The 14,646-nt window shown below is 28.4% G+C and overlaps 1 protein-coding gene and 1 long non-coding RNA gene across 4 annotated transcripts in view; one reads left to right on the top strand and one right to left on the bottom strand.

Moving 5' to 3' along the window:
• The window catches only part of LOC106692533 (phospholipid-transporting ATPase ABCA1), a 60,620-nt gene extending 46,618 nt beyond the window's left edge, over positions 1–14,002 (bottom strand). The window contains exons 1-14 of one of the 3 annotated variants that reach the window (XM_067047588.1): positions 13,586–14,002; positions 13,400–13,493; positions 10,140–10,272; positions 9,919–10,061; positions 9,662–9,777; positions 6,684–6,811; positions 5,804–5,968; positions 5,107–5,259; positions 4,275–4,455; positions 4,061–4,164; positions 3,905–3,986; positions 2,062–2,216; positions 239–460; positions 29–165 (exon numbers count right to left, since the gene is read on the bottom strand). In XM_067047588.1, the coding sequence (XP_066903689.1) occupies positions 29–165; positions 239–460; positions 2,062–2,216; positions 3,905–3,986; positions 4,061–4,164; positions 4,275–4,455; positions 5,107–5,259; positions 5,804–5,968; positions 6,684–6,811; positions 9,662–9,777; positions 9,919–10,061; positions 10,140–10,272; positions 13,400–13,493; positions 13,586–13,651 (1,879 nt within the window). In that variant the 5' untranslated portion in view covers positions 13,652–14,002. The remainder of the gene's footprint in view (positions 1–28; positions 166–238; positions 461–2,061; positions 2,217–3,904; positions 3,987–4,060; positions 4,165–4,274; positions 4,456–5,106; positions 5,260–5,803; positions 5,969–6,683; positions 6,812–9,661; positions 9,778–9,918; positions 10,062–10,139; positions 10,273–13,399; positions 13,494–13,585) is intronic. The other 2 variants (XM_067047589.1, XM_014438528.3) reach the window with 2 other exon arrangements.
• LOC136795807 (uncharacterized) overlaps positions 13,934–14,646 on the top strand; it is a 4,046-nt gene continuing 3,333 nt past the window's right edge. The window contains exon 1 of the long non-coding RNA XR_010843479.1: positions 13,934–13,985. This is a non-coding gene — a long non-coding RNA (uncharacterized lncRNA). The remainder of the gene's footprint in view (positions 13,986–14,646) is intronic.

Genomic DNA, 14,646 nt, shown 5'->3' with positions numbered 1-14,646 from the left:
ATGATAATAATATATACATATAACATACCTAAACCCATGACACGCATAGTTTCTTTTAACCTTTGCTCCTTTTCATGAACAATAGATTTAACAATCATAGCACAAGTGTAAACCCATGACAGAACCATAAAAAGTGGGAAGGTTCTTGATATAGCCATAATGAACCTACAAAATAAATTGAATATATATAAATAATAGCATAACGTTTCCATTCAGAAATTGAAAATACAAGACTTACTCATCATCTATATAACAAGGATATGGAAACTGCTGCAATACAATGCCAGGTAAGTCATTTTTACCAGTCTGTTCAGTTATAATAGAATGATCAATCATATCTTGGAGGTAAGCAAATCCATAAGTTATATATTTAAGATCTATGGCAGGCCGCCTTCTCGATCCTGGGCTTAAGTAGAGATCCTTTATGTATTCAGTATTGTCAACTCTCTCGGTGTTCATTCTAAAAATGTTCACATATTATAACCAATCAAACAGGATTTAGAAATTCTTAGGGTGGTACATATACAAAATTATTACTATAAATGATTTGGTTTTCTGTCTAAGTAAAACTTCAGAGAATATATTAATAAAAAAATGTTAGTTAATAGCTAAACGGAAAAATGTTTAAACACTACAACAGTTTTAGCCAGGTGACTTCTGCAAAAATTTCATACAAACTTTAGGTTTATATCACACTTTGAAAAAGAAATGGCCATAAGACTGATGTAAGATATAATAGATGCAATATTTCCAATACAATTAGTATTTACATGATTTTTAAAAAGTATCTTTGGTGGATAGAAGAAAGTATGTCATTTGGTGAAGAACACCAATGATATTGGTACAAGAGTATGTTAGAATTTCACAAGGAGAGTATAACGTGTATCTAAGGAATTTAAATGAAATTGGGTTTGTTTTTACATAGATAACTTTTTTCTTGACTGTTAATGATATATACTTTTGTGGATCAGTCAATAAGATACTATAATGAGGCGACATTTGGCAACTTTATTGTTTGCATAGTCATGCCCTACAATAAAAAAATAAAATTGTTTCTTTAGAAACACTTAGAAAAACTACAATGAACAGAGTATAATTTAAGATTAATAAATATGAACATTACTCACAATTGTCTATTAGTGTGTTCTAAATAGCTGTACCATTAACTCTAGGTTTGTGCCAGAACTGAATAGGGTTGTGAAATGGAGAAAGCTAAATGTGGGTTTGCTTTGGTTTTTCCAAAATGTAATTGTTCATTTTAACAGGTAGGCAGTCTGTTATTTCCGTTTTGTATTTTGTATATATTGTATTTTGTAAATATGTTTATATTTAGTGTTGTTAATCATGGCCTATGTGTTGATGAGGTGGAAGTAACATGAATTTTAGTTTTGTACATCTCATTTTTTGTTGTCTGATTCTTATATTTGCCTATAGTGATCAATTCTTTTGGATTTCTCTTGAAGTTGTTTTTTTCCCAATGTATGATTTTAGGTGTATCAAATTTGAATTTATATCTTATTTGTCTGAAATTTTAAGTGAGAGCAATTTGGTCAGGTTTGTTAAGATTTTTTTTATACAGCAACAACTATATTTATGTTGATATACCCTTCTTTTGCGATACTGTTTTGAGTTTTCAACATTCTACGCACTTCTCTTCACAGGTAATTTCATACAATATATTAGATTGTAGCTCTATTTTATCTTTGTCTTTTGTATTAGTGTAAAGTTTGAATAAAGTGGTCTTATTTTTGTATGTAATAGTGTAATTTTTTTTTAAATATTTTATGATATCCTCTATGAGTGTTTTGTTAGGTAAGAAATTGAGTAGTATTTTTTTCTGTTGATTTCTTGGGATTTAGTTTGTGTCTAAAACCATTTTTACAATAGAATTCCAAATATAAAACAAAATACCATTTTTGGATGTACTTTTGATAATAGACACGAATGGGGAAATAAAAACAAAATGGTGGCCAAAACCTATCCACTCTGGAAGATGTACCAGCCAATATCCAAAAAGATATAAAATCAATACGTATATGTGCAAGTATATATTCAATGTACCTAATCTTGTAAGTTATCAAAGGATTTAGTTCCAGGTCTCCAGGAGATTCAAATTCAATAAGTGCCCAGAGTTTATTGAAATTTATCAACTGCATTCCCCTTGCTTCAGCTTCATAGTGATCATCAATACCTTCCACTTTATGAATTTCCAAACACTAAAAAAAAAAACATACAAATTAACAAATAAAAAACTAAAAATTCTTTTACCAACAACGGACTACATTTAAGTATAATACAATATAGAAGATACTAATACCAACAATTTATTAGCCATGAAAAAAGATATAATGAAAAAGAAGCTGAGTTAGAAATATGTTCTATGAAACAGAAAAAATGGTATAAAATTCTGTGATAATAAAGTAAATATTTACATAACTATATTTTGTAAAAAAAATTGATCACATTGAAAGAGATTTCAAACACAAATCAGTTTAAGACTCGAATAATGGTCCAAATCAAAAATGGTCATTTTCAGAACACCTTACTTGAAATAGTTGTAAAATTTAACAGAAATTCAAATTCACTATTCCTATTGAGGTGTGTCACCAAATGACTGTTTTTTTAAGTTGCTCCATTATTTGAGTCAGAAAGTGAAATTTCTTATCATTTACAGAAGTACACTTTGATTGAAGTAGACGTTCATTGGTATTGTCTATCATAGCAACTGGAGAACCCCAACCGTTACTGATGAAGTTTTTTTTGAAAACAGCTCACTGTAGTTGCTAACCTCTGTTACACAAAACATTCATGTTCGAAGTATTGTAAATCATAACACAAGGCTTAAACTTAATGGTCTCTGTTTGCGTTGTAAGGGTAGAAATATACACATGTATTGGAGTTCCGGTCTCATTTAATTAGTACAGACCATTTTGCCTTGTAATACAAGTTCGATGATAAGGGTGGATAATGACTGCATAAAATTGTAACCATAGATTAGTTAAAGAAACATTTTTTAAATTTAATAACATACAAAGACTACAGGGGGAAAATGAGGGACAGTAGGGATCATTGTTTTTTCAAAAAGTTATTCAAAACAATAATTTCTCATGGATTTTTGAATAAAGAAAGTTAAAATTGAAGAAAAAGAGCATCAGCTCAAAATTGTTGATGAATTATATGCATAAAGTGTAAAGATTAAGCATTTCAAAGATAATTTTTTCTCTCCTGAACAAACAGTTTTAGGAGAGACTGAGATACTTCTTTTATTCCTCTGTAGTCTTCGTATGTTATGTTAGTCAAGAGGAATTAAATGGATAGAGTAACATTAGAGCTAGAGAGGGGAAAAGGAGTAGGAGTCTCTCCCATTATCTGCAGAACAATCAGAATAAACTTTAAAATTCCTAGTCCTTTCTCTCTACTCTACATGATGCTTTCTGGAGAGTCTGATGGGTCTCATTGACAACAAAGTGGAGTCCAGAACTCCAATTAGGCTTTTCAGACGCCCAAACCAGATAGAGTTCTCAAGCAGTGGCTCAATGATAGAAAGTGTATAAAAATATAATGTCTTTAATCAACCCACTTGGTGAACCAGGCGCACACCGTTATATTAATACCAGTCACAAGTATAGGTGGTAGAACCTGTAGTAGAGTTTAAGGACACCCATGGTCGTAGGAGAAGAGTGATAATGGTTTCATGATTTTTAATGAACCAAAAGTTTTGTTTTTCTTAAAAGAAAGTTCAGAGTTTTTTTAGAGCATAAATGTGAAATAAACATGGTATTAGTAAATGTTTTATCACAATTATCAATTTTCATTACCTCTTTGACAAAATTCTAATTTATAACAACTGATTCAACAATAGGGATTATTTTAAAGTATAAGCACTACATTCCATAACACAAACCTTAAGAAACTCAATTATTATAGATGAATTTTCAAAAAGCTCTGCTGAATCTTCTGGTAAATTCCTTGTACTCTCAAATAACCTAAAATGAGAATTATAAAATTGTCAATAAAGCCAATAATTTTCAATCATGAAAATATATTAAATTTATATTACCTGTTTACAATCCTTTTGCTTCTTTCAAATCTATCATTACGATTTAAGTCATTTTCTAAGTTTTTAAATACCAACTCCTTACCATATTCTGAATCCAGAAACTCCTGTTAGAATACAACAGATATTTTTATTATTGATAAAATGACAAATTAACTCATTAATATAAAACAAAACAGGATATCAATTTAACTCAGTATCAATTTATAACAAAGACCTTTATATTTCGCAGATCAACAGTTGAAGTGAAGGAGTTCATCTCCTGAGGATATCTAGTATATTCTGAAGGCAAATTTGTAGCGAATGAATGTAATACTAAAAATGGGTAAAATGATGTATTGACACGTTCCATGACCTTCTTTGTAGCTTCAGTAACAGGTGTATACAGTATTTTCCCACTTAAATAAAACATTTATTCTTTATCATTTTATAGATCAAATAAAACCTTAAAGAGGTTAATTTAAAAATATGTAAGAATATTTTTTTCTGATCATACATTATCTGGTAGTATCACTTCAGTCAGTTTTGGAATAACATTAATAAAATTTGAGTGGATAACATGAGAATTTGTTTTCCTACACAATAAATTATTAGTCATGTAAAATATTCCATACAAAAGTATATTATTTACATTCAATTATCATAAAAAGTGCACTTCTGCATCATAATACTTAAATATACAGGTAATTCATTTAGGCCAATAATGATAAGGTTTATAACATGAAGTTCTAATAAAACCTTCAAATCAAAGACAGATTAAAAGCTCTTTTATCTTCAATAATTTACTCAATAAACAAGTGGATAAAGTTGACATTGAAATACAAAATAACTTCTATAAATTTATTTTCTTTAAGACTCTAAACTTTTATATAGAGGAAATTAATGAACTTATTCATTAAAAGAATTCTATGGAAGTCAAGTAGACTTTTAGGAATAACTTCATGAAAATATGTTAAATTCATTCATGTTTTAATAATTTAATCCCAATAAATATGAACTTTCATGTGATACAACCAGAAATAACAAACTAATGAAGTGTTAAAACTTACACTAAAAATGGTTTCAGAATTCGCCATAGCATGGAAAAAGGAGGATATCCTTCAATTTTCTGAAATATTTGATTACACATAGGAGTAGTATCATTGTCATATGTGTATTTTATTTTTGTTCTATCACGGAATTGATCTTGTAGCTGATCAAATCTACAAAGAGAAGCACAAATATTACAAATTTAATTGAATATATTGAGTGAATTTAAATGGAATTATTTCACTTATTTTCAATTTTATTAATTCTATGAATTATTTTTTAAACCCACATTAATTTCAATTCAATTATGAAAAAAATTGTTTAGTCACTGATTGAAAACCATGGATCCAATCTACACATCTCTTTAGAATTTTTTAAAAGTTAAGATCAGGAACAGAGAGCAATCAACCACATAAGGATGACAGTAATACCTTCAATAAAGAATCAATCATCTGATCAAAAGAACTGAAGTCAAGAGATAAAAAGTTAAACATTATAATGACAACACTAATCTGTTATTAAAAAACGTTTGAAGTAATAATTCATAAAATGTTGTTCAGTTTCATTTTTAATAGATGTAACAGGTTCAATATAACTATATCAAAACGACAATAAAGTTTCAAACATTCATATTTTTTTTTTTACATCTCTCGATTTTATTTGCAAAAATACTACATTTTCATACAATAATTCCAAATAAATGATAAATAATCTGACCTGTTGGTAGTACCTCCAATCTTTTTAATTTCTTCAACAGCTTCATTGACTTCTCTTCCACATAGTGTGTCATACAATAAAACTAAAATTTTTTCTGGACCAGATATATTTTCAACTTCTGCCATATCCAAACTTTTGAATAGGGTAGATGCATTCTGAGCATTTCTATAAAATGAACAAGAAATTCAATGGACAAATGATTTTTTTTTTTTTAATTTTTTTTTTTAGCTTTTATTAGAATAACAAATTTCTTTCTGGATTATTAACACATTTTTTATCACTAAAGACCGGATTTTTGTGTAGAAAAACTGAAAAACTTGCAGTAAAAAACCCAAAATCATGCAGTTAAAACCTAAAATGTGTGTAAAAAAACCCAAATCCTGCAATAATCAACTTCATTGTTTAGTTTATAATATTATTAAATGGAAAGCTTATCTAATCTTGTTTGAATTAACTTAAATTCGCTAAATATCCTCTAAATTTATGCAAACATATATATAAAAATAAACTACTTTGATTAAAAACCTAAAATCTGGTTCATAACTGAAGAGCTATGAAGAAACTAATTCTAAATTGTATTAAATGATTTTGTACTCCTATTATGAAGGCTGGCATTCAATTTTATAACTACAACACCAACATCTTAAAATTACCACAATTTCAGGTTTTAGAAAAAATATAGAGGGCCACAATGTAGAAAAGAGTACTTCAAAATATTCTTCCAATCAAAATTCCCTTTTTAATTTTCTCTGAAATTTCACATAGCATGTTTTACCACTCATCTTTTCAACTATGTATTTACATCCAAATATATCAACTAACCAACAAACTAACAAGCAATAGGTCAATGTAAAAAAACTTTAACTCTCCTATAACTTACTTAAGTACTTCTGAGTAAAATTCTAAGGCATCCAAGCTCTTTTCTAACTCATTGAATGCTTCTTTAAAATCGTCCCTCTCAACTAAAGAATGATTCTTCATTAGAGGTCTTTCAACAGTATTACCAATCTAAAAAATAGCATTAATATGAAATGAAACTCAAAACAATAAATAAATATGGCAATTGAGTTGTAAGTTATTGTAAGGCATGCAAAGTTCCCACCATTGTCCCGGAAAAGAGTTATCAGAAGTATGGAAAATCAAAAAAAACAATTTCATAACTCCATACACAACTGGTGCCATTTTCAAATGACTTACACATTTCCCCCAGTCCACCCTACATTAAAACAAATAAATCATGAACACAAATGTGTCTGCATTAACCTCTAAATTAACCTCCGGAGTTGATATCAAATAACTCACTATTAAAAAAAAAAAAAAAGAATTAGATAGAGACGCCATCATATAGTTGTAGTTACACATGTCCTTAAACAACCAATTCTGTCAAAAAGACCTCAGATAATGTAAGTCCCTAAAAATCTGGCAATTCAGAAAAAATGTGTCACATTCTGAATGTTTCAAGTAAAAACTCCACTTGTCAGAGGTGATACTGCTGCTACCCCAGGGAAATGAGGTAAAGTCTCGAAGAATTGATCTAAATGCTGCTATGTTTCATAAAAAGCATCCCATACTCAGAGTTGACAATTAATCAGGTTTAATAAGTGATGGTTGCTCAAAGCAAAATATCATTGTTCGCTAAATTTCACAATTTTCATCCTCTTTTATTAATGAATAATTGTTTACATAACGTAAGACATAATTAAATACTATAACATTCATGATGCCTGTAGTACTTTTTAAAAAAAAGTAGGTTCTTGTGGATTATGGTAAAAACTTTTTTTTCCATTTTCCAAAATTGTAATTTTCTGACTAGCATGGTTATTGCCATCAACTCCTCAATTTAAATTATACACACATTCAATGACCATTAATTATAAATCTAGGATAAGACTACCATATATCAGCTAATATAAATAAAAACCAATCTTAGAAAATCATTTTCACAATTTTTTTTTTCAAATATTCTTCATGAGCAACATAAAATTTACTTATTAATTGCAAAATACTTTTATCGTCCCACCGAACTATTGCTATAGGCTCCTTTCAAACAATTAATATTATTATTGATATTTCCTCACTTTCATTTATTTTTTCATACATCTTAAAATCACTTGCCCACCTAGTTAGGATCAGAATTTTCTGATTTTGCAGATCTCTAGAAGACCTAAGAAGCGAAATACAGATTTTGAGTCTTACAGTACCACTTAATTAACTGTTCCAGATCAAGAAAATAACTATTTTTCAATGTTATAATAATTAGGATGAAAGTAGGAGCTGAATGAACCTGTCTTTGGGAGTTTAATGTCATACATTCAGCTCATAAATTTTCTCAAATTCTTCGTTTCCTTGCTCAGTAATCATTCACGCTAATTGCAGGCTAAGCAAATAGATTAAAGCTTATGAAATCCACCATCACTATTCAGATATGTTTTAATTTTCAATATTTTAAGACAACAGTGAATCCAATGTCTGGTAAATCTCTCGTAATAAACAGGTAAAATATTTGAAGATTTAGTTTTTAATTAATTTATTTAGAGCATGTTAAGTTCTGGAGTTATTAGTATGTATATAGTTTGTTGAAAAATACTACAGCAATCTGTAAACAATGATATTTGTCATTTGTTCATCCACTTCATACTTCTATTTTGTGACCAATTTACAATGAAAGATGCTAAAAAATTACACATCATTCTCTTTTGGTTTATATAGTTGAACATGGTTGTACTGAACTGGAAACTTCAGGAGTACTGAAAAAGTTGATCAATTCCAAATCAGTAAGGAGAACTAGAAAATTCATGGAAATTATCATAAAAATTGTATATGTAACTGTTGTTTTATCACAATAATTTTGTTGATAAATAAGAGAACAAATTACAAAAAAAAAAACTAATGGAAAATCCACGAAAAATACATGTATGTCATTTCTTCACCATCACGTTTCCTTAATTATTTTTTATTTCAATAACTAAATATATTCATATATGAATTATAACCAATGAATGGCAGAGTCGGGCAAAAATTAGCTATAGTTGAAACTAATAGCTAAAATTTTCATGAATAGGATATTTATTTATCAATGGTTCATTCATGAATAAGGGTCGTATCCATGGCAATTTCAGCCATTAGTTTCAACTATAGCTAATTTTTGCCCATCTGTGATGGACAGTCAAAAGGTAATAAGTGATTTTTGAGAATTTCATTACAACTTTTGTTTTATTTTTTAAAAATATTTGTAGTCAGTTTGTCACTTTCTGAAAGAAAGTATGTATTTCATTATATCTTACATATCTTTATTTTTTTTTATGTTCCACATTTTATCAATTTTAATTTTTCATTATTTAGATATACAAGTTTAGTTTATTATGATAATTATTTTTTTGTTAGACTGTTTTTTTCTCTTTTTCTTTTTTTATCCTATTTTATAGTGGCTGTTATCTTGCTTTTTACTTAGCCCTGATGAAGGGCGACAACATAGACCAAAATGGCAGCACATGATAAGAAAAAAAATTGTACTTATTAGTATTATCTTCACTAACTGTACTTCCTCTATCACCCCATCTTTCCGATCAGCTTCTTACATTAAATATGTGATTAACTACATCCACACTATTAGTTTTATTATATGTGATTTTGTATTGAGATACTCTCTTATCTACTTTTATGACAATCAGATATTTGTTATTTAATCTTAAAAAGTAGGTTAAATTTTTATAGTTGGGTTTATTCTAAGGTTCCTTTTTTTTTATTTTATTTTTTTATTTTTTTTTTAACATGTTTAGATATCTTTTTATCAAACTACTGTTTACTATGTCAGAATGTAATATCACACAATAAAAAAAAATACAATTATATACTTACAGAGTTTGACTTTCTTAAGGTTATGTCAGGTGGCAACGAATTGATTGTGCCTTTGTTCTTAGGTTTAATATTATTTATATCCTTATTAAAGAGCTTTGAATTTTCTCCATTATATTCTGTAAATAACATAAATAGTAATTATGATAATAGCATTGAAGATAGAAATATATTTCAGATTATGAGGTATGAATTTCGAAATGTTGACTATAGTGTCTACATTCAAAGAGAGAAAAACAAGGCAAAAATTGAATGCTAACCATTAACATTTCCATAAGGCTCGGTTACATTTTCCACAATTTTTGAAAAATTATGCAGCTGAGGTCCTATAGAACGAAAATCTATCTTTTTTGTTTGTGACTGCCTAAATATATGATCAGCTTCTTCAAAAATTTTCATAAACCTAAAACAGGGCATAAATAAAATAGCTCCAAAAAGAAAATAATAACTCAATCAAATACCAATAAATTTTTAAGCTTACCCTGATGTTAAATCACCTGACTTAGGTAAAGAGGAGTTGTAAGTATTGTGGCAAGTATTATTAAAAGTACAGAAAAAACTTTGAAAAAATGGCAAGAAACCAGTTGAAGGCATAGCTTTTTCAGTGAAATGACCTGTAATAAGAAATTATTATAGAATTACTAAATCATTACGTCTTCCTGATACCAAAACCAACAATATGCCATATAAAAGATAGTACCTTCAGAGAATTAAGAATTCATAAATTATACATACAATTTAAAATAATCATATCCAACTTTTTATTATAATTATTCTTTATTTTAAAATTTTACAAATACCTTTTGGCATATTAATGTGAATTTGAGCTCCCTTGGAAATATTTTCATGAAGTAGTTTTATTTTAATTTCAAAGGACTGATTTATAACAAAATATAATTTTAAATCACTATCACAACCAAGCGTCCAACCCTTCTTATTATTTATTTTCCTTTTTTTTTTTGTCTAGGGACACAAAATCCGTTTCATGCATATCCTCTTCAAGTAATATTTAATATATCTAATACATTTTATAAAGTAATATAAGAAATAAACAGATTTCTATTTTATTGTGTTTCTTTCAATCTGTAGTGCTGTTCATTCTGAATAAACTCAATGAAATTGAAAACATGAAAATCATAATAGAAATGAAGAAACACACCATTAATCCATTCTTATTCTCACTATTTTTATAGTAAGTATTATTCCGCAAAAATTAATGGTGCCATAAATTAATTTAACTTAAAAAAAAATCAAATAGATTGTAAAATTGTCAAGTGATAAAATCTATTTCTAAATCAACAAATCATCGAATTGTGAGTGATTTTCAGTCAATTCATAGTAAGCTATTTTTGTCAAATAAAGTCTTTCTATACGAAGTATTTCTACCGTTATAATTCATTTGGAAAAATAAAATATGGAAGTTTCTATAGTTATTAAATAATAAAAAAAAAAAATCTTTTTTTGACCACAATATCTCACACAAGACCCAATAAGGCTCAAGTCAGAAGTTAATGGGTGCATAGGAAGACAACATTTACCAGAGAAATTGATGCTACAGAAGAAGGCATGGTGAAAAGACCAGACAACTTTGTTTCTTATAAAATTGAGGAAATAATTGTAGAGTGCTAAACATATGAAGATGTTTCTATTTTTAACAATTAATATAAGTAACCAACAAATGAGTTTTATGCTCATAATGAGTAAGGTTTAAAAAAAAAACAGGAATGCAAGAGTGTTGATGAGTATCTTTATAGACTAAAAGAAAACTCAGCAAGGATTTCAGCTTTTAAACTCAAACAGCTGAAGTGAACAGACAATTATAAACAAAACTTATAAATTTGTGAACTTGTTCCAAAGATTTAGCAAGAACTTTTAGAAAAATTATCATTAACTTTGAGTGAATAATAAGACAAAGTTGAAAGGAATTGTAAACGAGACCAACTTAGGTATAACAACATTAACACTATTGAATAAGTGGCATCTTTAATGACCATGTCCTAACTTTATTAGACATTTTGAGTCGTTGAACTTTATTTGACAGTTTTGAGGGTACTTGCTAAAATAATCTTGTAAAAAATGTGCAACAAGTAAAATTATCTATAAGAACTGGGGAGGGGAGAGGTTCTAATCCGATCTGGATGGGTTGAAATTAATTATCAATAGAACAACAGACCCACAGAATGAATGTCAACTTTACCAATCTGGATAGAATAGATTGGTAACCTACAGGATTACCACCTCTTATGTCTGAAATGGCCAGATGGGGTATACAAAGTAAAAATAAAACAGGAAAAGTGGTATTTTTTTAAGATATGCAGATCTGCAGGAGTCATAATCGGAAGAACTCTGTTTGAACTCCATGTCAGCTGAAATGGCTGCCACTCCCAAATACTTATGAAAGACATATTAGCTGATAAAGGCAGCTCTCAGTTTTATTTCACTCATGCAAAATTTAATGATACCCGCACGAAGTCAAATAGCAATGACATCTGCTCATGACATCTCATCAATGGCAGCACATTGTTACATAAATTTAAAATTTTTAAAGTGTACTCTCCATGACGAAGAGCTTTGCCCAATTATACCCTCTGTATGTAGTCTAGAAACCTTGAAACATGTAAATAGTGTCTTGGAGGATTAATGACGAGAACATATGCCAATTGGTTAAATTGGGATGTAAATTCTAAGAGGATGAAGGAGGTGAACCTGTTGTGCATAGTTGATTACAGACAGGTGGTTTGTAGCCAAGGGAGTTGAGGTGTCACCTTAGCAACTTCAAGTTTGCAGCAGTACATTAAAAATTAAGATGATTTTAAAGAATATAGGTAACACCATGTAAAAATTAATTAATGAATGAATATTTACTTTCATAAGATAAATCCAATATGAACATCTTTAACATTGTGAACAAAACAAAATTATTAATAGTCTTCCTTGTTTTGAATGACACTGACATTAAATAATGTTTATAGTTTTGAGAACCTAGTAGTATTATAACTGTATTTTACATAGTTAAACTAATTAGTATCAATGTTCCAACAATAACCCTTTATTGAGTTCTCCTTTTCTACAGAACATTGAAATATAAAAAAAAATTAAAATAATTGGAACACTAAACTAAATTGTTAATACTGCGAATTAATTAATGCAAGGCCAATTACTCTTAGATTAAACTAATACATCAAAAAAATTTTAAATGTTTATTTTTTATTTTTCTAGTTGACTCAAGACTTGCATTGCTGTGAGTTTGTCTTATGTATGGTACATACACATGCTGATGATTCATTGAATTGATTTATAAAAATCTTTTTCATAAGAAACATTTTTGTGAATGCACATCAGGTCTCAAAATATTAATGAGCCAGCATCTCATCTAAAGTTCATTTGACTTGTCAGCCAGTATTGCCAACCAATAACATAATTGCATAATGTAATTTTAATGAGTCTGTAAGTGTTTCTATGGTGGGCCAGATATTCTCATGACAACCACATTGAAAACAAATAACATGTTTTGAAGGTCATTAGAACAAACTTGTCATTATTCATATAACCAAAATCATAGCACTAGTAACATAATGAAAGCTAAGGTCGACTTTATAAAATGAATGTACCTTGACATAGCCTGCAAGTTCAAGGGCATGTCTGAGTATTTGCAAAGGTGATAGAATTAAATATGTTAATACAAACTTTTAATTATAAGTATAATTTAAGTATATGTATAGAGTAAGAAAAAATACTTACATTCACCAACATTTGATCGAAGTCCTCTTGTTCGAACCCACATCAATATAAGAAACAAGAAAAGAGGCCAGGTTAATTCAACAATAACTCTTATCTATTTGAATAGAAATATTGAATCAATAAAAAAAAGATATAAACAAGAAATCATTATATTTACAAAGTTGACAATAGGTAGATAACACTAACTTTTTGTCTTTTCCTAATAATAAAATTTTTCCATAAAATAAGTCTCAGTTGTAACCAAAATGCCATTATAAACTTTCTTTATTGGTTACCAGGGACACAAATTTTTTTTTCTTAATTGCCGCCAATCTTTTTCCCTTTATTCACCAACTAAAAGCCGCTGTTTATCACACTTACTTTAACTAATGCTTTGTAAAGTTAACTTATTTAAAGCGTCAATATCACAGTCTACTAAAATCTAAATTTGAAAGAATTCACTTAATAATTTCGAAAAAATAAAATAAAGTTGATACCAGCAAGTGTACACTTGCCGGCTTCAACTCCGTGACTGAATATTACTCATTATCAGGAGAATGATTCCCTTCAGTACGATATCGATAGTACTTATCAAGCGGTGGAATAGGTGAGTAGAGTTCTCGGTCAATTTAATCAAGAGAATGAGTTTTTAAAGACAACAACGAATTCCACTATTTTGTTAAGAATAAGATAACAGTACATTGTGCAATTTTTCGCAATAGGGTCTCAATATGAGTGGTGCCATATATTAATATCTCTTTAATGAAGTTTATCTATATAGACGTATTCACTACTTTGTGTCATTCATGTTCTAAAAGGTTTTTTCGTTTTGAAAAACTATATTGATTCTTCCTTTGTTATATTTACATTTTTTTAGAAAGTTAACTTTAAAAAAGAAGTGACGGATGGTTTTTCTGGTTGCTTAAGAGATTACTTCTTGTTGCGTATCATTCATGGTTTGTCAACATAAAAAAAAAAAAATAAGTTTTTGTTTTATTTATTCTGACAGCCTTAACATTGTAATCATTAATTATATGGATCATAGAAATGTTATTACGTACACATTAAAAGGATTTAGATCTATATAATTACATTTCCTTGTAACATTAGAGCTCGGAAGCATGCTGATATTATTTTTATTTTTAACAAAAAAAGAAGTGCATTTGAATAGTGAAATTATTGTTTGAATATTGAATATTTCAAATTGAGATCTCATAATACTGAAAGTTGAAAAACATTTTTTTTTTTTAAATTAAGTATATATATAT

Source organism: Halyomorpha halys, unplaced genomic scaffold (assembly GCF_000696795.3).
Source record: "Halyomorpha halys isolate HHAL.00 unplaced genomic scaffold, Hhal_1.1 Scaffold59.1, whole genome shotgun sequence".
Classification (NCBI taxonomy): domain Eukaryota; kingdom Metazoa; phylum Arthropoda; class Insecta; order Hemiptera; family Pentatomidae; genus Halyomorpha; species Halyomorpha halys.
This window is presented reverse-complemented; position numbering and strand designations above follow the sequence as displayed.